Below are 22,161 nucleotides of genomic sequence, written 5' to 3'. Positions count from 1 at the left end.
GGAAAACCCGAATTTTTTTATCTTCGTAATCTACAATTATTAAGCTTTCAGAAAATATATACTTTACTGGGGTTTGCGTCAAACGTCAGATCTTAAAGCGGCGCCAAAGAATGATGGTCATTTTGGGTACACTGATACCTTAAAGTAACTTGTCAAGTGACAATAGACTACTTCGACGATTCGGCAGCCATTTTGATTTCTATTGTGCATTCTCTCGACATTCATTTTGAAGCAGATGGCCAATTTTGACCGCTGTAAATGAAGTGAAGAGACGTTTTGTTCATTTATCAACCACAGCTCCGAAATAACATTAACAGCCTTTAATCTGAATAAGTTTCCACAAGTTGAGATTATACGTTTGGAACTCCAAACCTTGGCAACATCTCAGTGCCTATTCGATTTAATTGGTTCAGTGCCTTCTGTGCAATTCTCTAGAAATAGAAACGGTTTCGATAGGGAAACGAACTAATCGTCTATCCGGAAAGAAGACATTAAAACACTTACATAAGTGTGTATCCTTAGAGTCAATTCCTGGCTGTTATGTGAGAGACAATATCCGTGAGCAAACTAAGAACTGTACTTTAACTGAACAAACATAGCCGACTCAAAAAAGGCGATACGCCCGAAAAGGCCTAGGGAAGTCACAGGGATTCCAACGATGGTAATCAGTGACATTTTCCCTCCTCTTCTCTGCTTTCTTTGGGCGATAGTCTATCGGGCTTACTTGCGTATTCTCTGGGCATTAAAGCAATCAAAAGATTTTCTCCTTTCATTTTCAGTTGTCGAGCCTGAAGTGTTCGCCGCATTTTATGAAGCCTACACAATGGTAAGAAAAATATTTTAACTACCCTTCCTGTTTGTATGGGCACTTAGTATTAGGCCTTCACTACGCATAGAATCTGATTTCGTACAAGCCGATACATTGGCCATGTAAGGCTGGTTTTTATCAGCAACACAAGCATGACCACAAGCAACACGAGCAATCTCAGTAGCGTTTAGATCATTCGTAGATCATTTTCACTTTGGTGTGACAATGGACATCAATTAACAACGTAATGCGCCTGCGTATATCACTTGTGCTTACACCTTCGTCCCACGTAAGAACCAGACTTAAAGGCGGCGAGTTATGGTTACGGTCTGTTAATTTTTGCCACTATCCACAGGCAAGCAGCAAAGCCACAAGTATCTCACTATGTAACGTTCGCTTGAGAGAAGACGAGGTAAGTTTTTCCCACCCTGTATTGCTCCTCTTTCGCAACAGAGGTTATCCAGGAAACAATTTAAGTCTGTGGGAATGGATTGGGCCTGCAAAGCAAAGCAGGGATTGAAAACCATTTTCACACAGCAACGCGTTACTTTGATTTCTTGATGACAAGAAGCGCTTATCAAACTCTCTTTTCTTCCTGATGTCTTGCCTGAGGATATCAAATGTAGAAATAAGTCACAGCTTGGATTTATGAGCAAGTACTTTCTATTGGTTTGAAATATTGACTAAACCTGATCAGCTTTTGCTTGTTTCTATCTATAACTATCTTAGTTTGGTTAGCGCCAGGCGAGTAATTTGTGATCGAGAAAAGCTTGGTCACCTTACATTGGCGTTTTTGCGTCAAAAAGGAACCTACAGTAAAGAAGAAGAACTTTAAATCACAAAAAATTAATGTTTACAATCGAATTGTTGTAATTTATTGAAAGAAAGCATTTGTATTCGGAATAAACGAATTTGAAAATCGCCTTTTTTCAAATTTCCTGGGCGTGGCCATCTTGAATAAATGTGTCATGTTATGGTTGCCTTACTGTTATTCTTCAAAAGCTCTTTCTGTCAGAACAATTGGGTAACCACACACGTCACAATTATTCAAGATTGCGGCGCCTGGGAAATTAAATTGGAAAGTGAAAAACGATGGTAAAATTTATTTTTTCCCGATACAAGTACTTTTTTTTGAAAAAATTCGAGCAAACGTGATTGTCTAAGGGAGGTTCCCCTTTAAAAGAAGTGCACCCCACGATTCCCTCTTATCATCACTGTGTGCTTTTGTTCAACAGGACGTTCTGAAGATATCGCAACTCACCAAAACCAACCAGGGAATGGGTTTTCTCGTTTTGACGATTAACAGGTGATTTTACTTCAGTTGCCCCTTCAAAGCGAATCCAAGTGCGAAGTGCTTTTATTCTAATTAAAATTACATTTTATGGACAAGAAGTAAAAATGGCCCGTTTGGAGATACTTTCACACCAATGATATCATTTCTCTTCCGGCTTGTCTTGTTGTTGTCTGTTATTGTTTGTCTCCTCCAGTACCTCTGTAATTGTTTTTACCTCGCTACTTTTTCTCTTAATTCACTAAGTTTTCCTTGTTTTCATTTCTATTCAGATTATTGTTCCTGGAAAATGGAACGCACAATTGTTCCACTATCGTCGAGGTTGAAGATATCAGGAGAGTCGATATCATCACCTGCCCGGCGCGGTTATCACGTGGAACAACAAATATTCAAATAACAAGCAAACGTGAGACTAAAACTGACTCCCCTGATTTGTAATTCATATTTTGTTGTAACCTCCTTTCTCATTCTTGCCTCTCTTTCTTATTTATATATCTTTGAGACCCTTCTACGCTCTTTTGAAGGGGTGAAGTTTTCCCAAAGGCGTTGATCGAGGATCGAGCACACGCGTTTATGGACAGCGGTCGAAGAGTGTAGCACGTCTTGTAAGCTACACGTTTTACCAATACAGAAACAAACTTAAACATTCATTAAAGCTAACCTTAGGCCTAATTAGACCTAAACAAAAGTTTTAAGGCCTGAGGTTTATAGCTTTAATGAATTTTTAGGTTTGTTTCTGTATTGTTAAAACATGTAGCTTACAAGACGTGCTGCACTCTTCGACCGCTGTCCCATAAACGCGATAATGTGCGCGATCCTCGATTAACGCCTTCAATATAGCTTCACCCTTTTTGAAGTGTTGTCTTAGGCAAGTTGCTTATAGCTTTTCTTTAGACTTGGGAAAAGGGATTTGCTTGACACACGACTGGCTTTGAAACTCGTCAAGCTAGTGTTTCGTAAATATGGTTTCAAAGTCCAGCGGGAAAACAAATTTCTTCTCGTTGTTATGTAGCACCTCGAATGCCCTGCTTTTGTAGTTTTCGGAATGCTTAAAAAGCTCTTAAGGAAGGGTGTTAGTTTGGTTATGAAGAAGTGGTCGTAAGGTGCGTTACGATTTGCTTGATACCCAACCTTAGGAGAAAGCAAAAGAATTGAAACGAAGACTTAACTAAAAAAGAAATGAGTGACTTGTAGATTGGTGTATGACTGGGAGGTTTTCCTTTTGTGTACGAGCATGACGTTCAGAAGTCATTATTTACGATGGTTCAAAACTCATTAATAATGCATGAGCCTAACAGCTTATTAAACGTCATGTGCATGAGCTTTCTGTGCTGATAAAACACTCCTCGTTAGTATTATGTAAAGAATAATGATAAGCCATAGCTTGTTTTTCTTGTATGCTAATATTCTCCTCTCACAATTTGCACCATTGTTCTGAGTCCAGAGGGAAGCGCTTTTTGTGGAATTGTTTCGAAGCCGTTCAAAAAACTCGTGTTCAGCACTGAAAACTCCTAGTCACTGATCTTGCAATGCCAGGAGATGTCAGAGTAGAAGTGAAGGAAAAAGAGAAAATTGATAAATATCAAGATCTATTTAAGGGAAGTGGGAAAGCTGTGGGACGAGGTGAAGACGAGAGTCGTGCCTATTGTTGTGGGAGTCCTTGGGATGATTCCAAAAAGATTGGTGGGCAATATTGAAAGTATTAGGGTGAATCTCAGCGTGGCTCAGATTCAAAAGATATTTAACAGATCTGAGTTCTCGAGTACTGAGGTTGCATGATGTGACTTGTATCGAGAACTGATTGGCACTTGAAAACTGAGAGACACCATGTTATGATAATAATAATAATAATAACGATAATACAAAATATGATATATAATATATCAGATTGGGTTACGAAGCAGAGCTGCTACGCTACTTGATAGTTTGTTGGCCCTAAAAGCTGGCAGCGCTTTAATATACTGTGGCAGACCTACACACTCTTCCCAAACAAGAACCGTGTTTTGTTCGCTACTTTGACAACATACTCTCCTCTTTTGAATCACTGATGTAAACTCTAAAAAAGAGGTTAGACAATATATTTTTTTCCTCTAGGTGAGTCGTCATTGTCATTTGTAGCGTCAATGAAAGAAGAGAACGAATTCTGGCGCAAATGTCTGCTGGAAATCAAAGCTGGTTACATGATGGCGTCAGGTAAGCAATAGTTATATCCTGAAACTCGGCACCGTTGCACACTTACTTAAAGGTCTATGTCGATAGTATACTTGAGGCTTTCGCGTTTAGTCCTATTAAAAACACTAACTTTTTCCGGCTAGGAACGCGTGAAACTGAAATTGAAATGGACGTTTCGGCTGTCACCAGCAGAGCCGAAACGTCCATTAAATTCAGTTTCACGCATTTTGCCCAAAAAATGTTACAGTGTTTTTTAAGAGTCTATGTTATGTTTTTGTTTCTGAGCCTTTAGGTCATCCTGAAATTCTTATGGATTTCAAAGGTTGAAACCCTGTGAAACACTGGTTGGACTTCCGTTAGGAGAATTCAGAAAAGGGACCGATCATCTACGGGCCATTGCTAATAGATTGTTGAAATTAAGGCCTCAAAGATTATTAGCAATTGTCATTTAATTGCGTCAGATACTATGATATACTCCCTTAATATTTTCTTTCTCTTTTTGTGTTTGAATCCGTGTGTGTATATAGACAAGTAGTTATACTATGTAACAAGGGCATCTAATTAGTTTCCCCCAACTTTAAAAGAAAGGTCTGTGTTTTTTTTTTAATTTTGCGCCGTTGACTCATCTATGCTCTCTTTCGGTTACTATTCTGGACTGCATTTGATCGTTGATTAACATTGTGCGGCATTTAGTCTCTGTTGTGGAAGAAAATGAGCAGAATAAGACATTGGCTATTTTACGTTGTCGTCTTGAATAGGAGGAAAAGAAATGTATTGGATTTCTTTTTGCACTTGCAGCATTTTCACTCAATTATTCTAACTTATTTATTCTAACATTCAATCATTAGGGCCGTTCATACGAAGGAAAATAAGCCGCGGCTTACATAAGACGTGAACTGAGCCATTTATACGGGTGCGGCTTTCATAAGACGCGAAATCCTTGTATAAATGGTTCGCGACTAAGTTCGCGGCCAACTGGTCCAATGATGACCTAATTTATTTTGATGCCTCGTTTTGGGGTAGTTAATTGTGAGGCAAGATTTGCGACATTACAAGATAAATGGCTCGAGAAAGCAAACAAGCGAAGAAAAATTATTAAACCAAAGTTTTACAAGTAATCCAGTATCGATCCAATAAAATCGTAAACGAACACTTGCGGTGTGCTGCAGAACTTACACTGGCTGAAGTGACGCAATTATCAAGTAGCTTAGCAATTTCAATACCACTACAAATAGTGAGAAGCTGTTTCTCTTCTGGGGCACTCCACATTCGCTTTTTCGGTGAATCTTTTTCTTTAGTAATACGTGATTCGTTGCTCGCGCTCGCCATTTTTCTCTGGCGAATGGACGGGAGCAAAATGGAAGTCTGGGCCATAATAAAAAAGCAAGTGCATGCGCAGGAGCCGTTCACGGCTTGAGCAAGCCGCGGACAACGCTTGAGTACATTTATTCGAACACTTTCATATCCAAGCTAAGCCGCCTCTAAGATAAACACAGCCCAAAACCCCGAGGCCAGGATAAGCCGCGGCTTGAGCTAGCTGCGGGTGGAGTAAGCCGTGAACGTCGATTTTGTACCATTTAAACGGAGTTCTTGCGTCTTATGTAAGCCGCGGCCAGCGTAAGCCGCGGCTTATATTTGCTCGTATAAACGGCCCTATTGTTGCCAATGTTAGTGACTTGGTTATCTCGTTCGTTCCAGGCTTCAAGGACCCGGCCATAATTGGTCACGCTGCTAAGAATGTTTTAATGGCAGATACTTTAAAACAATGGTAGGTTTTTCTTCATATAAGGGATGCCTTTTGAGGCAGATTGCCACGGTTTTTATGCAACAGTATATTTGGTTTTAGCAACCTTAGTACCCTTTTTCATTTAATATCACTTTTTACCTACTTTCTTTACAGTGACTATCCTGAGGAAAATGTATCGGTAAGGATATGGTTTTCTCGAATTCTTGAACTCGAAGCTCCTAAAGAAACAGGGCCCGTTGCTCGAAAGTTCCGAAACTTTTCGGGCGTATTTCGGGACCATAAATCACTTTTTATCGAAAACCGAGGCGGTTTCGAGTCATGAAACTTTGGCATTATGTTTTTCTTTCGGGTTTTGTAGATCTTTTAAAAACAAGTTCTCTAAAGTACGAGGATGGTAGTTTCACAGTTGAATTTTCGGCCTGGAACGTTAGAAACGGGACCCTGAGCGGAGTTGCTCGTAGCATTCGTGTTAAATGTCATGACAACCTACTTAATCAATAGATAGTGCTAGCAAAACGTTTTGCGTGAAGTTTGTGATGCGCTCAGGAATTCTTTGCCGAAAGTATTTAACGGAAATTATGAGGCATGATCAGGCAGACGGAGTTTTATCGGCTTAAATGACCCAATGGACTTGTGCGGCTGAGCCTGATCTCTTAGAATGTGCATGGTTTTTGTCACAAAGAAATGAATTTGAAATTCGCCTCACTGTCTTTGTTTTCAGCTTGTGTTTTACTTCAGCACACAAAGACATGTCAAGCATCAACTATCTGTTGAAACCAGGAAGGTAAGGGGGAAAATGGGGAAAGAAATTGTCATCGATAAAATCTCTGCTAGTAGGTTACAGCTCAATAAGATTTGGCGGGAATTCCATTATTAAAAAAAGTGACTTGACTGCATTCCTACGTTGAAATTCAAGTGTTGTTTGTTTGATTTCTTTTGTACAGACCCTTTTTAAGAGGGTCAGTCCATCACCTCAAGACATGGAAAAAACAACAGTGGAGGCTTTGCTTTACCTACCTGGGTGTAAGTGCGAAAGTGTTTTCGTCTGTAACGTCATCTCACTGTAGGAATAGGCCTAACTCTAGCTCTGCCGAGGGACCAACGCTCTCTGGTTTTGTTTAATTTTACTGCACTCTAATTATGAAATGTCGAACTAAAAACGGTACAATATTTTTGTCATGGGGAAATGGATTTACCTCGGCAAAGAAAAATATTTGAGGTTGTGGGCACTTTCAATATCGCAAAGCATTATAGTGTATTTTGTTTGTAGTCATTTGAGATGTAGATCGCGACATTTTGTTACTGATTGTCTTAATCAATAGATGTCCTAAACCGCTTATACTTTACCATTTACAGAGGTAAAACAAAATGCAACGTTCCCAACCTCACGCGATCACATGATATTTGTGACACGTCGAAGAACTACCAAAAATAGCCGAAAGGCATAAAATTCACTTTTGTGTATATAAAAGGCACACAGCCGTTTATGCCTCTTTTTCAGCACATTTACCTAGTTATTCAAGTGTATTATTGTGTCACTATGTTAAATCATAGTGAAGAAGTCAAGTGGGATCTTAACTGTCTGTTTTGCATTATTACTCAGCCAAAAAGAGACGTGAAAAGGTGTGGTGTGCTATGGTAAGCAGTAAAACTGGTCTTTGTACCTTACCTGCTTTAGGCTGATTTTCCTTGGGATTTTTATCACTGCGCTCAGTTAGTAGCAACGCAATGTCAGTTTCCCTTATGAACTTGATCAGAATTGTAACCCCAAAACATGAGAGAAAAAATAACATTTAAGGTTTACTCCATCCGCTTTCCACTCCAAGCCTCGCGTGCACGGTTTCGCTTCCAGATCAAATTGTTGTTATTTGTCAAAGCAAACTAGTCTCAATTGAAACAAGCCAAGTTACGTAAGTTCCTAATCAGAGGAGAGTAGTTCATTTGACACTGTGATTGTCGGGTTTATTCCAGGGTTCATCGGGTGTAATCGTTGTAATCGACGGTGTTGCCTGGGAATATGAGAAACACATGATTTACGCCAAAGAAAGAGTGGTGAGTCTCAAGTCTTTAAGTGAAACTTCTGCGGCATGATGTTAATATTTAGCAAATCAGGGAGACTAAGCAATATTATCTGATGTGTTTTTAGTGAAATAAGGCTGTACTATTCTTGTTGCCATATGAACTAAGTTATGGTGACCTTTCAATATAATTGAGCTCGAGAAGCCTTTTACAAATCCCACTGCGAAAGGGCCCCTTAAGTTGCCCAACGAAAATAACCTGTCTGTTAATGTATTTCACTGACCATTTCCGTTATGCATTGATGGGTGCTTTTTCGTAGGCTGCTATCAAAAAACTGCTTGTGTCGTTGGAGTATTTTCCCTCAGTTTATGCCTTTTTTGCGAAGATTTTTACTAACTCTTCTTCAAAATTCCTCTCTGATTATAACCGCTACAATCTTGGACAAAACTCTTGGGAAAAATGCTAGCTTAAGCATCATTTGGCACGCACTCACAAAAGATATTGGTCCTTCCGCTCATACCAATGTTGATAATGTGATGCAAAATACTGTGCAAGCCTTTGGTCGCTTTTTGAAACAACATTGGAATGGGGGGAGGGAGGAAAGTAGGAAGAATTGACTCTTTATCACACAGACAAATTAGAGCGTCACATTTTCCCAACGGGTTTTGTCTAAGATTGTAGGTGCGCTTCTCATGATCATGTTAACTAATAACAGCTTTTTACTCACCGGCTTCAAAGATCTCGACATTGGCACAAGTTACCGACCGACTTGAAAACAATGACACTAAATGAAATTCGCCGTCGTTTGTGCTTAATGAACGCTTTTTTCTGTTTTTTTTTTTCCCTTAGAGTTGCTTGTTAGCTGTTGGAACGAATCAGGTTTGGGCAGGATCCATGGATAACACTATCTATGTCATTAACACTCACACTGGGGAAGGTAAAAGTGATCGTTTTTCACGTTCGACCTTGGAACCTCGTTGTAGTTATTCCCCCCTCCAGCCCCCCCCCCCCCCCCCAGTCGTCGAAGGACCCTGGACGAATCTGGTAACACGACCACACAAAATGTAAGTGAGCCACTCGTCGTCCTGCAGTATTGTTGCTACAACGTGGTCGTGCGACCATAATCATTCAGTGTCTTTTTCTCCGCGTCGTGCAAAGAGAAGATAAAGAACCTGGGTTCAAGGCCTGTAGCCCACGTCTTTCTGTTTGTTAGGTTTTAAACCTTTGTTGCGTTTTTGTTTGTTAATTTCTGCTTCTCTTTTTCAATACAGCTGATCAACAGTTGTCAGGTCATAGGGACTCCCTGTCGCATATGATCCAAACTCAAGATAAACAAGGGTAAGGGAGAAGAAATGTATCATTCTTTTTTCATCGATGGTGACTCGGGGATGCTCAGGAAATATCCCAGTGTACCTTGGCGGGAGTCGAACCTACGACCTGCCGATTATTAGTTCGGATTCTCTACCAATAAGCTATCGCACACTTGTGAAAGCTAGGCCACTAAAGTAGGTTCCTGTTACGATTGTCCCTCGCTAATTCTAGGACTGAAATTGCCTGGATAGTGCATTCTCGAAGTTATAGTGAAGGTTTTGGCGAAAGGTTAAGCCCGGTAAATCAATAAAGAAATGGATCTTTGTGTGGATGGTGACGCTGGTAGGTGTAAGGGTGTCGTTGTGTATAGTACATCAACTCCACGTAAGAGTTCTTGCCTTCTTCTCGTGTAAAAACACGCAACGACTTGTTGGAACACGGAGCGCGAATTAACGCGGGAGCAAATTTTCCGACAGCTTCTGTCGTCAAGCGGTCTCGGAAAGCTTTTGGGAGCTTTCGTAACGAAGATGAAACAGGAAACGATAACCACTCAAAACGACGTTTTTATTACGAGAAAGAAAGAGTGCTCTGCACGTTTGCCACATGCTTTTCTTTTCATTTAGATTCATTTCGTGGTTGTTGCTCGCTTCAGAAATTATCAAAGTGTACGGTTTGACGCACAAGACGATTGTAATTCTCAGGCTCCACTCTTTTATTTCGAGCCCATCAGTTGCAGACCTTTCAAACGCCATTTTGAAAGGCCAATCAGATTACCCAATGTTTTCATCCATAATTACTTTGGAACTCTTGACTTGAGCTCAAAATTCAAAATGGCGTTGGAAAGGTGTGCAACTGATAAGCTCTAATTAAAGCAGGAACTTGCCTGAGTGTCACCAGTACACGACTTATAATAGATTGTATAGAGACATGATAAAAATCATATAGACTATCGAAGTAAAGCCGTGACGAAGAAAGTGTTTGCACCAATAGAGGTTATATTACCTAAAACGTCCATCACGCATATCTAAAGCAGATGGCAGACACTTGTTTTTCTCCAAGCATCGTCATCATTAAAATAATCAAAATTCTTCTTTGAATTAGAGTGACTCCAGGGTTTCCGTTTGAGGCCGGAAGCCGGACGTTTTGTCCGGTTTTTTACCATTTCACGTCCGGTACTTTGACGCTATAAATTTGTAGATTTGTTGACTTCTTCTTTTTCGACTTGGGTATCTCAGGATGGCATCGGCTGAAGAAACACAAGGCGATCACACGCAATGAATCATGAAATCATGCCCCTCTGACGAAGGGCTAACGCTCGAAACGTCAGCTTTTAGAATCTCTGTACGGTGGCCAATTTACATTATCAACTCCGTTGATAAAACCAAATTTTTGTAACAAGATATCACATCGCTTTATTTTGCGTAGTAAATGGAATAACCAATCAGTTGGCATTTCATCCACGTTATAAGTTTAACTTTTTTCCCTCCAATTTCAAGAATGCTAAGCGCATTTCTGAGAGTGTCATTTATAGTAACGTATAGGGGACCTTGATGGTTCGCTCGCAAGGCCCTTGCAATCGACCTTACAACGGAAAATAACTCCGTCCGGTACTTTCGTTATCAAATCCGATACTTTGAACAGCTATCGAAAACCCTGATTACACCTCAAGTAAGTCGCTATGTTTAACTTTAAACTAAATTCCAAACCCTTCTCTGTTGAAAATCAGCCGTCCCAGAGCAATATTAGGGAGTTTAAGAAACCATGACGGCTACGGAGACGAAAACGTCACTCCAAGATATAACTTTGAGCTGTTTTAAGTATTCCATGATTATTCCATCTTGTTTATATTATTCAATGTGAGTGAAGTGTCCTAAAACTGGATTGGTACAGACGGATTTGAAGTAAAGAGTGAGACTGAAAGATTCGCGGTAGTTTGTCCACGTTGTCTTCAAAACCTTAAATTTGGTCATTTCACGTAGTAGTTTTGACGAGTACGGAAGAGAAGTGTTTAAAAATGCGTGCTGCACGTGCAGCACGAGCATTTTGATTCTTTTAACCAATAATATTACTGCTTTTTGGCGTTGTCGTTGCCGTAGCCGTCGTCGTTTCTTAGGCCTGTTCCAAACGTCGTGCTACTGCCGTGCCGAACTCAAATGAAATTGTCATTTTGATTTAAGCACGGCAGTAGCACGCCGTTTGAAACCGTTAAGCGCGGCACGGCTGATTTAGGTTCGGCACGACTACTTAGCACGGCAGGACTTGCCGTGCCGCACGGCAGTGGCACGACTTGATTTCAAACGGCGTGCTACTGTTGCGCCGAACTCAATTCATAAATTAATTTAATGTCTTTTGCATTATTTGCATTGTATTACGCTGGATGGATGGTTTGTTTTGTCTTTTGAATTTGGCACGACTGTATTAGGTTCGACGTTTGAAACCGCTGCCGTGCCATCGTCGTGCCACTGCCAAGCCAAATTCATTTGAGTTCGGCACGGCAGTAGCACGACGTTTGGAACAGGCCTTAATTAAACTCCCTATTAGAAATTAAGGACGTTCGCGCTAATTGTTTGTGCGCAACGTTACTGCGCAGGTAACGCGACTGTAATATGTCACGTATTACTTCGAGCATTAGTGAAGTTGAGGTTTTAAAACCTTTGCAAAAACCGTGGACGATAAGTCTTGCACAGCGTTGGATCAGAGAAGATCGTGATCAGTCAAAATTGATTTAAAATATTTATGAAAGTCAAGTAGACTACTGCACGACTGATATTCGCGAGGTTTTATCAGTCGTGCACTAGTCTACTTGACTTCCATACAAATTTTTCAAGCATCAGTTAAAATAACATGGCGACAAAAACACCGAGGAAAAAATTCTAGGCCGGCAAAAGAATGGCACATTTATTTCCGAATCATCATGAAACTTCAAAGAGAAGTGAGCGGGACGATGGAAAAGCTCTGGAAAAGGGAGCTGATCGAGTAGACTAGTGGCTGAAAGTTTGGAAAACTCGAGGACGAACCGTTGCGTAAATTTATTGGGGCTGTTTCTTTTTAATGTTTTTATTACCCTACGAACTTAAGTTCAAAGTGAATGCATGTTTTTAAAGTTGTTTTCCTTTACTTTCGTGAAAATTGAGCAGTATTTTCGTCCTCGTCGCTTGAATATTGCGGACCTGCGTGGAAACAATCAGCGATTGAATTTCACAAAAAAATACACTCCAGAGGATGAGCATGACGGCAATGGAGAGATATTATACAAAACACCAACCAAATGAAGATGACCCCTGCTTAAAACTTCGTTGCTATGCTCGAGAAAGGTTTTTTTTTCGTTGAAAACCTTTCATCTCTTCAACGATCGATCTCTTCTTGGGTTCCAGTCCTTGCCCGACAGGTCACGCAAAAGCGTGACAAACGAACTTTTCCAAGAGCTTTGCAAAATCACATCGATTTTACTCGTTCAGATCATCGGTGACCCCTATTTTTTAAATCATGAATCACTTACTTTACTTACTATCTACAAAATATGATGAAATGAAAGAATTCTCACCGTAAGAAGTTATCTTTTTTTAACATTTTCTTTCCTCATGCCATCGAATTCCAGTAGTGGTTGCAACGGATAGAGCTTACGAAAACGCTCGTCGAGGATGAACTCTACTGTTTACCACATCCCTAGCGGCATACAATTATCTAAAAATCTCTCGATGGATGAGCAGATGAGCCTACATCTCGCTATTATGACCGATTTCTCGAAATTAAGGCATTTTTCCACTGCCATTTTCTCCGAAACAAAGTCGGTGACCCCCATTTTTTTTTTCATTTTTGGAGTAAGTACTTTATGACCTAACTCTAGGCGAGAAATGAAGAAAATCTCACCGTAGGAAGATTTTGGCGCGAACGTCCTTAAAGAACCAAAATGATCGTGCTGCACGTGCGGCACGCATTTTCGAACATTTCTCTTCTGTACTCGTCAAAACTACTACGTGAAATGACCAAATTTAAGGTTGTGACGACAACGTGGACAACTACAGTTGATCTTTCAGTCTGACTCTATACTTAAAATCCGTCCATAGCAATCTAGTTATAGGACACTTCCCCCATGTTATATAATGTAAACAAGATGGAATAATCAAGAACTAGTTAGAATAGCTCAAAGTTATATTTTTAAGTGACGTTTTCGTCGCCGTAGCCGTCGTGGTTTGTTAAACTCGCTATTCTTTCGTTTGCTCCCTTGTGTGTACTATATATAATATGGAGCAAGCTCCTGCAGCATGCTCCCTCTTGTGTACTGGTTGTGCAAAATGACCTTGGAGCATGCCCCGGGAGCAAAGCCCTTCGTATATATGGGCCTTAACTATCGTAATGCCCTAGATTTCTGTTTCGTCCAACCCTAGCCTGTTCCAGGATCCCAGGTAGAAACTGCGTGCGTAAAAAGAGTGGGGCTTGGGTCGTTTTTGGTGCCTTGGCTCGACCCAAGCCCCACTCTTTTTACGCACGCAGTGTTTTTCGTTTTCCCGACTATCTGGGAGCCTAGAACAGGCTAGTCCAACCCGTAAACTACAACTTACAAACCATTTCTTACACAGATACAACACTGTATGGTCTGCCAGTTCAAATGGACAGATTGTAGGTTGGGATCCTATGACTCTCACAGCCAAGAAGGAGGTAGGAACAGAGCTTTTAATCGGTCTCCTTTATCGACAGGGTGAACACTGTCATGAAAAACTCGCACAAAGTCGTGGCATTCTTGGAGGTCTTGGCAACCTTTTTTTCAGACTTAACTGATTAGAGTGTACTGTGAAGTGCTAGGTTTCTACTAATATGAACCATGTGAGCGTTAGCCCTACTAATGGAAATGGGCCCACACAAGGACAGAGAAAAACTCTGACCAGGGTGGGAATTGAACCCACGACCTTCGGGTTAGATCACCGCTGCTCTACCGACTGAGCTACAAGGTCAGACGGGAGCAGGCCGTAGGTACTAAAGATGTTAAAGTCAATGGCAATTTTCAGTCTTGCTTGCATTAAAAAATCATAATGATCTCCAATGTTGTGCGGCCTTGTTTCTCAATCGAAACAAAAGAACATATTTACATACGAACAGCGCCCAATTCTCTAGAAGAGCAACGTTTCTTTGCTCGCGAGGATCAGTGTGGTCGCTATGCCAACGCGGATGACTCGTCGGCTCTTCTGGGCCTTCGTCCTTTCCATATAAGAACAAATGACTTTTCATGCGAGTTTTATGTGTGTTAGATTCAGGTTAAAGTTGGAAGGAAGGACGAGAAGACTTTGTATTGGTTTTGTGCGGTTGGGGAAACATTTTGGTGCGGTAAGTTTTTAAGTAGGGGTGTACTTTAAACGAAGAACCACCAAATTGCTGGTTATTGCATGAGCAAGACAGCCATCTGAGAATTGTATTTGTACGCCAAATAGACAATCAACAGTGCTGATTTTTTTGCATTTCGTTACATCGTAATCTAAGGGTTCTATCGAGCGGTTACTGGAACACATTGAATAATTAGTGTTTTCTTTTCTGGTGGGAGGTGGGGGGGCTATAAATTTTCAATAGGCCTTTTGCAACTAACGATCACATGGTACAAAATCCGCCATGCTGGAGGGCAAACTCATTATTATTTCCCCACTGGGACATTAAAACAAAGGCAAGTCAAGCTTGACTGGTTCAGGTCTCTTTGTTTTAATGTCCCACTGGGGGAATAATAATGAGCTTGCCCTCCAGCATGGCGGATTTTGTACCATGTGATCGTTAGTTGCAAAAGGCCTATTTGGTCTCGAAAATAGCGACTAGAGCTGAAATTTGTGTAATAAATAGCAATCTCTCTGTTTTGTCATTATAATTTTAATTGCTTACCGTTGAACCAAACCAATGAAAATTTGAGATTAAAAGATTAAAAAACCGTTGGTTCATTCACCGTCGTGGTTAAAAAATGACGGAGGTAGTCAATAACATCATCGACAGGCTCGCCTTTTTTATTTCGGTCCTGAGACCACAATACTCTAGATCTATGGCAAAACACCAAAACGTCGTTTTCCTTCTGAATTGAATGTATATATTTTCAGTTCCGTATTTGATACTCAGAATTTTCCTTTCGTGTACTTAATCCCGCAAAGGCTAAGAATTTACATTGTAGAAAAAGTAAGGAAATGTCGCATGACGTTTCAGCGGATGTTATCAAATGATAGAACGTATTCATAAATGGTGGCTAAATAATCATTCTTTGCCTTTGTTTTAATCATCCTCCTCACTAGCCTCGTTAGCACGAACAAAATTCAAAAGAATTTTTGCTCGAAATTGAGGCCAGTGAAGATGATTAGCATAAAGACAAAAGAATAATTTCTTGGTTGCTATTTACGAATACGGTCTATGTCCGTTATAAAATATGGCTGAACTCCTAGGATCGTCCCAGTCCCTTACCTACACGATGTGCACCAATGTCACCATGGCATTGATTATTTAAACTTGCGGCTTTAAAAATGCCAGGCACATAAGTGAAAAGTTTATTCTTCCTTTGCTATGACAACTGTTAAAAGTATTTCTTTCCAGTCTTTCGGATCACGTTCACGTTTAAACGAGCTTTCAGCTCCTAGGTGACACGTGGGTAAATAAAGTATTATTATTATTATTATTATTATTATTATTATTATTATTATTATTATTATTATTATTATTATTATTATTATTATTATTATTCTTATTCTTAAGACTTACAGCAAGTTAATTTTCGCTAACTCTGTCAAGGAATTGAGTTACGAATTGTTTGCATGAACTGGGGTTTCTGTGGTATCATGTTTTTAAGGGTAAATGCTCGTAGATGTTCGTGGTGTTAGCTTCTCTAAAATTCCAAGATATCTATTTGTGATGCATCATTTGATAAACGATATATGTCACAGCAAGGTTTTCTTGTCGGTCAGTATGAAAGTGAGCAAATTAAAGAATTTGTCATTCTACGTTTTTCATATATAAGATGAAAACTACTGATCCATTTTGCAATTAAAAATTCTGATCTTACTTTCCGTCATTTTTACAGCCACAAGATTTTCAATTTATGTGGTAAATTATGTGACAGATCATGAAGGCTCCAAAGTTTTGACTCCTATGCAAGATACGCCAATGAGCATCGACTGCATGTGTGCAGTGTCTGACTTTCAGGTTAGAACTATTTGCGACACTACAGTCTGCTGTCTTTAAAAGACAAGAGACTACTCAAAGTCGACCCCATTTTGCAGAAACAGATGCCCCGTGGTCATTTCTGGCTATGATTAATAAGCGTGTTATAATTATTGGATATTTCTTTGGTGTCATTAGGTTTGGGCAGCTTGTGATAAGCGCGCACGTATCGTCATGTGGAACACTCTGAGCTACGAAAAGGAACATCGGGTACTTTGTGATTGCAATCGCAAAACGTGCACAATTTGCAAATGCGGTGGATTTACGAACATGTTGGAAGTTGGTGAAGAGGTAACTTTAGCTTTCGATAAAGCAATTAGACCAAGAGTTGACGTAGTAACTGATAGACTAAACGACGTCGCACTGACGGATAACTGAATGACACCTGTAGAAAACGAACTGACATATATGAACCAAGAGAGGATGAGGTAAGAGAACGGATCCCCAAGCCTAATCATAGTTTTTAAAATTCTATTTTTAGTTTCGCAAAGCTATTTTAAGTTCTCGTTCCCAATGCCGCGCATATTTTATAATTCATTGCGTTATTACAACTGGCCAATCAGGTGCCTCTCTAAAAATAGCTGCGCAGCTAAACGTAGATTTTAAAAGCTATCTTGGAAGAGGCCCATGTATGGAGGATCCATTTTGTTACCTCACCTTCTCTTGTACGAATGCGCAAGAGACTGAACAAGAGACGACTGATAGGCAGACAAGCAGAGAACTGACTGGCAGACATACAGATTACTAATTGCTGGCCGAACAAGAGACGACCGTCAAACTGACCAAAGCACTGAATGACAAACCTGGCATCTACCGAATACACCAGATCAACAAAAGGGCGACTTGCCACTCAAAAAGCAAGTTCTGATAGCCCAATAGAAGAAGGACTAAGAGGACGGTAGACATTTGGGAAAACATTTAACTACAAAAAATGGCGACAAAGAATTTCTTTAAAACATTTTAAGATTAAAAAGTCTGTGAAAAACGGCTTCGTTTCGACGTTAGCTAAATGTCATTATCAAGCCAAAGAGTTTTTGTAAGTCACAGTCTATAAATGGCAAATACTAGTAAGAAAACCCTTTGCAAGAAAGCCGATTTACAGTTCAGGAAAATGCTAGGGCAAATTTGATTGACTAGTTTTGGAAATGCTAGTCATTGAGAGTCTAAATTTATATATGTAGGGACACAATACCTACTAAACGTTTTTGTAATTTTTATCTATTTCTTTTCTTTTTCTTTTTCTTACGTTATCACCCATTGTTCTCATTAGTATTTATAGACTGTAACTTACAAAACACATTTTGACTTGATAATCACGTTTAGCTAACGTAGAAAATTCGTCGTTTTTTACGAGTGGGTGCGCACATGCCAAAAGTGATAAATCTAGTGAAAGAGAAGACTACGAGTCTTCAACAATTAATCTATAGTATAATAAAAACATGAACTATATGACAAAAGCAAGATTGGAGAAAAACTCTAACTGCACTTTAATTTGTACACATTAAATTTACTTAGATACAATATTAGATTCACTTCGATACACTACCCACATCTATCATCTACATAATTAAAAACAGAATCCTCAGCTTGCAGGGCTATCAAATTGACACCTATCCACGAGTTAGCCATTGGCTACCTATGTTTTATTCCTCGAATGTTTCTCAGAAATATTTTGTCACATTTTTTTTTAGTTAGAGATAGTCAATAAGATCCGGCAATAAAAAAACGGCCGGGAAACCAAGAAAATATTAATGGGAAGACAGCAGAGGAGCGTTAAGTGGATTAATAATGAAATTGTTTATTTATGTATTTGTTTAATATTCTGCAGGTGTGGGTTGGAAGCAAAAGTGGCATCATCTATGTCATGAAGAAAAAAACAGTGAAAGTGGTGAAAGTACGATAGACAAAAGATTTCGCTCAGCATAAATCAAACTATAATTGATGAACTTGTTTAGCTTTCGTGGAGAACCGTTTAAAGTCCTCTTTTACCAGCGAAGGGATTTCAAAACTCGAGTAGTCACATTTAGGGAAGAAGTAATCGATCATGGCTCGAGTGTACTCGGAAATGGCTCGGGTATACTCGGAAAAAATCCCAAAGCTTCTTACTAAGGTCGAACCCTCGACCCTCCAGCTCCTTGTTCTTTGAAGTCTTTGCTGTGACAACCAAACCGTGCTTTGTTAGGTTAAAGGAAAACGGAGAGAAAAAAGAGGATCTCAGAACTAGATGAAGCGCGGCCTAGTATTATAGCATTCTTTCTTATTCTCCCAATCTCAATTTCACCGGTAACCTTGAAAATCGCGACCTTTGCTTTTCAGTAGACTGCTCCTTAAATGAGACCATTTCGTTTCAGGAGCTGAACTTACACGAGGACCGAATACGTGCCATGTGCATTACAGACTATGGATTTGTCATTACAGGACCCGGGTCGCGGGATGGCAGAATCGCCGTTTGGAAGTCTTACCTCGCCGACATCCCTGAGCCCAAAATGAGCAAAGGAGTTTGTTTAGAGGAGACCCCCGCTTGTGAGGTAGATGGTTTTGAAATGGTTAACAGGAAAGATATGGTACAGTTCGACATGGATCAGAAACACGGTTCTTTTATCCAAGACGCTTTCTATTAACCGAAAAAACCTTGGCTCTGATTTTTTTCGATAGCAACAAGAGATCCCTTTTATGTCAATCAACAGGAGTCTTGCCAATAACTGACATGCGCATTCGAACTGGATCTGGATAGTTATGCTCATGCGCGAGATTAGATCACGCCACAATGTCATTACTCCTTTTACCCTCGAATATGTTCGGTTGGTTGGGATTTAAAGTAATTCAAGTTAGTGGGATTGAACTTAAGCGAGTCGGGAAGCAAAGAGTTGGGACGGGACATCTCATACGTAAGCTCATTTTGCCTCACATGTTAAGATTTGTTGCCTTGAGTCTTTGTGCTTTACTGCCTGTGATCCCGCAAGGAAGCATTGATGACCAGATTCCATGCTTGGGAACAGTTTTGAACTGTCACAAAGAGAGCAATGACCTGAGTGTGTGTACAATTCAGTGGGACTTCGTCTGTTCCATGACTTTGTCGATAAACATGCTGGACTCAAAACGGTTCCGTTTTATTCCCAAAAAGAGGTTGGTGCCAGAGTCGCTCGTTTTACCGAGTTCTTTTCGAGGGAAAAATGCACTTCCAACACGGTATTTCGCTTGTCACACTTTTTACTACCAAACTCCGCAATCATGAAATCTTCGAAAGGAAAATTGTTTTTGATTTTCTTTATGCCTACGTTTGTTCTTTTCGCAAGGTTCCTCTCTTTCAGCCGAAGAAGTAGCAGTGAATGGAGTATAGAGTTAATTTTCGCCTTGTGAGGAACAAACTGTTAGCTTAGCCTTGTTTGTATTGTTTGTCTTGCTTTGTTTTATAATTTCGAAAATCGTTGATTTTGCTCAGTTTGAATAACTTTGACGATGCCGCCCGTTGACATTTCGATCGAGAGCTGGTATGGTGTATATTTTTCATATGAAAAAAAAATATATATATATATGATGCACAGATTAGATGCAGGGAAGTTTGCAACATTATCTCTGTTATTTACCAAACAAACGTAAAGAAGAGCTCCTGAAAAAAAAGGAAATGTTACCAGTATGACGCAAAAGAGACCTCATAAGCTACCATATGCGCTGGCCATTATCTAATTTTCAATCTCGGTTAATACGTTTTTAACGCTCTGAGTGTTTCACTCAATCATGGTTATCAGGACATGTCCCATATGACCATCTTTGGAAACTGATTACTCCGGTAGTGTTTTTAAAATTAAGACAGTTTAGCGTTCATTTAAACAATTATTCCATACCATGCGCGCTTGTTGGATGAGATTGGTTATAGGCAAGAGATGATGCGGTAAGGGAGCGGATCCTTAAGCCCCACCATATAGTTTCTTAAAATCTATTTTTGGTTTCGCAAAGCTATTTTAAGTTCTCGTTCCCAATGCCGCGCATATTTAAGTCATTACAACTGGCCAATCAGGTGCCTCTCTTAAAAGAGCTGCGTAGCTCAAATTAGAAACTATCATTGGAAGAGGCCCATGTTTGGGGGATCCGTTCTCTTGTTACCATGGCAACTCGACGTTACGCAAGTCGTTGGCTACCTACCGTCTCATGTCCTAGGCGAGCTCATGGAAATAATTAATAATTGAACTTCACGGTACTGTCATACAGAGCAATAGTTCAAAACCGCGTTACCCGGTATGCGCTTACGAAATTCCCGAAACTCATTCGAGCAGAGTACTTTATCCATATTAATAGACTGGTTGCTTTTCATGTTTTATTTTCGCAAAGGGATGTGATTTTTAAATGTCTCGAGATACGTGATCAACATCTACCTTGTTTTAGAATTTGTATTGAGAAGGATTTTATTGTCAAATGAAGAGTACTTAGAGAACAAAATTTATGTATTTCAGATATCTTTGTATGATGTAAAACTGAATAAATATATTGCTTGTACTAGTGAAATAACATTTATTTGGGTAGGGGAAATAATAATATATGGAGCTGGTTAGGAAACTCGACAAGTTTCTTTGTTTTATGTTTTTGTTCGCTGTTGTAACCTTCACAGTGCACAAACCACACCCTTTGTTTTTCTGAAAGGCAGCCAATCAAAAGTTTCGATTACTTTACTCAATACTCTGAGTATTTGTAGGCGGGGGGTGGGGGTGCGTCATAATTTTTGGAGGATTTGGAGGGGGTTAGGGTTAATTTGCCTTTGTTGAGAGGAGGGGTGTTGTGAAATATTTCTCCTTGCGAAGCTCATCCCCCCCCCCCCCCCCTCCCTTTCTCCTGATAATTCTTGCATAGTCCCTCAGTTGTGAACTGAGGACAAAAGATTGTGCACGGTAACGGTCAAGTTAACATGAAGCGCGATGTCACTCTTTTCGCTTTTGTAGTCTAACCAGTCTATCTATATGAACTATGGTGCATCAAGGCTTGGGTCCGAAATTATGATGCAATTTTGGGATTGCGAAATGAGGATTTGCGGCTGACTGGTTGATTAAAACTGGATTGCAGAAATCTCAAACCTGTCTACTTATTCAGGTTAAAAGAAATTTAGAGGCTACATTGCAAGTGTTAAGTGAGATGCAAATCTGAATATAAATATCTCTTAAGTGTTAATTTGGACTTTTATGTTGTATTTATACTCATTAACACTTGCCAGATATCTATATAATTCAGATTTGCATCTCATGTAAAACTTGCAGTAAAGAAGGCAGAGATTTCTGCCGAAACATATGAAGTTCAATCGAGACCAGGATCCGCATGATCTGAGGTCTCGAAAGCCTCGTCATGTCTCGTTGCCATAACTGAGGGGCCAAACTGTGCCTCTCGCTCTCTTCTTCAACATTGTTAGGGAGTATAAGCACACGCACGACCTTAGCGACCTTCAGATTGGAGTACGAGAACGACTACGAGCACGAGTTTGCTGTATTGGGCTCGCGCATTACGTTTAAGCAACGAAAGTTTTGGAAATGCGCGTGCTCAAAACTGAGATCTCGCACACGTAGTCGTGTCTCCAAGATTTTTGAACTAATCCTCTCAGTTTAATGAACAAAAGATACTTAGCAATATAAATGCGGTCGTCTGAATACA

General features: G+C 40.0%; 1 protein-coding gene across 2 annotated transcripts in view; it reads left to right on the top strand.

Annotated features, from left to right (window-relative positions):
* The window catches only part of LOC137992851 (DENN domain-containing protein 3-like), a 43,884-nt gene extending 22,863 nt beyond the window's left edge, over positions 1 to 21,021 (top strand). For both annotated transcript variants that reach the window (XM_068838395.1, XM_068838396.1), the window contains exons 29-47: positions 780 to 826; positions 1,164 to 1,220; positions 2,044 to 2,114; positions 2,372 to 2,505; positions 4,194 to 4,292; positions 5,970 to 6,039; positions 6,172 to 6,196; positions 6,740 to 6,802; positions 6,963 to 7,041; positions 7,622 to 7,656; positions 7,990 to 8,070; positions 8,887 to 8,974; positions 9,309 to 9,375; positions 13,929 to 14,007; positions 14,595 to 14,670; positions 16,388 to 16,509; positions 16,666 to 16,818; positions 18,356 to 18,421; positions 18,879 to 21,021. In XM_068838395.1, coding sequence (XP_068694496.1) covers positions 780 to 826; positions 1,164 to 1,220; positions 2,044 to 2,114; positions 2,372 to 2,505; positions 4,194 to 4,292; positions 5,970 to 6,039; positions 6,172 to 6,196; positions 6,740 to 6,802; positions 6,963 to 7,041; positions 7,622 to 7,656; positions 7,990 to 8,070; positions 8,887 to 8,974; positions 9,309 to 9,375; positions 13,929 to 14,007; positions 14,595 to 14,670; positions 16,388 to 16,509; positions 16,666 to 16,818; positions 18,356 to 18,421; positions 18,879 to 19,148 — 1,682 coding nt within the window. In that variant the 3' untranslated portion in view covers positions 19,149 to 21,021. The remainder of the gene's footprint in view (positions 1 to 779; positions 827 to 1,163; positions 1,221 to 2,043; positions 2,115 to 2,371; positions 2,506 to 4,193; positions 4,293 to 5,969; positions 6,040 to 6,171; positions 6,197 to 6,739; positions 6,803 to 6,962; positions 7,042 to 7,621; positions 7,657 to 7,989; positions 8,071 to 8,886; positions 8,975 to 9,308; positions 9,376 to 13,928; positions 14,008 to 14,594; positions 14,671 to 16,387; positions 16,510 to 16,665; positions 16,819 to 18,355; positions 18,422 to 18,878) is intronic.
* Positions 21,022 to 22,161: the final 1,140 nt, after the last annotated feature.

The sequence above is a fragment of the Montipora foliosa genome, chromosome 2 (genome assembly GCF_036669935.1).
Source record: "Montipora foliosa isolate CH-2021 chromosome 2, ASM3666993v2, whole genome shotgun sequence".
NCBI classification, from domain to species: Eukaryota; Metazoa; Cnidaria; class Anthozoa; order Scleractinia; family Acroporidae; genus Montipora; species Montipora foliosa.
Note: the sequence above shows the minus strand (reverse complement) of the source record. Positions and strands in the feature narration are given on the sequence as shown.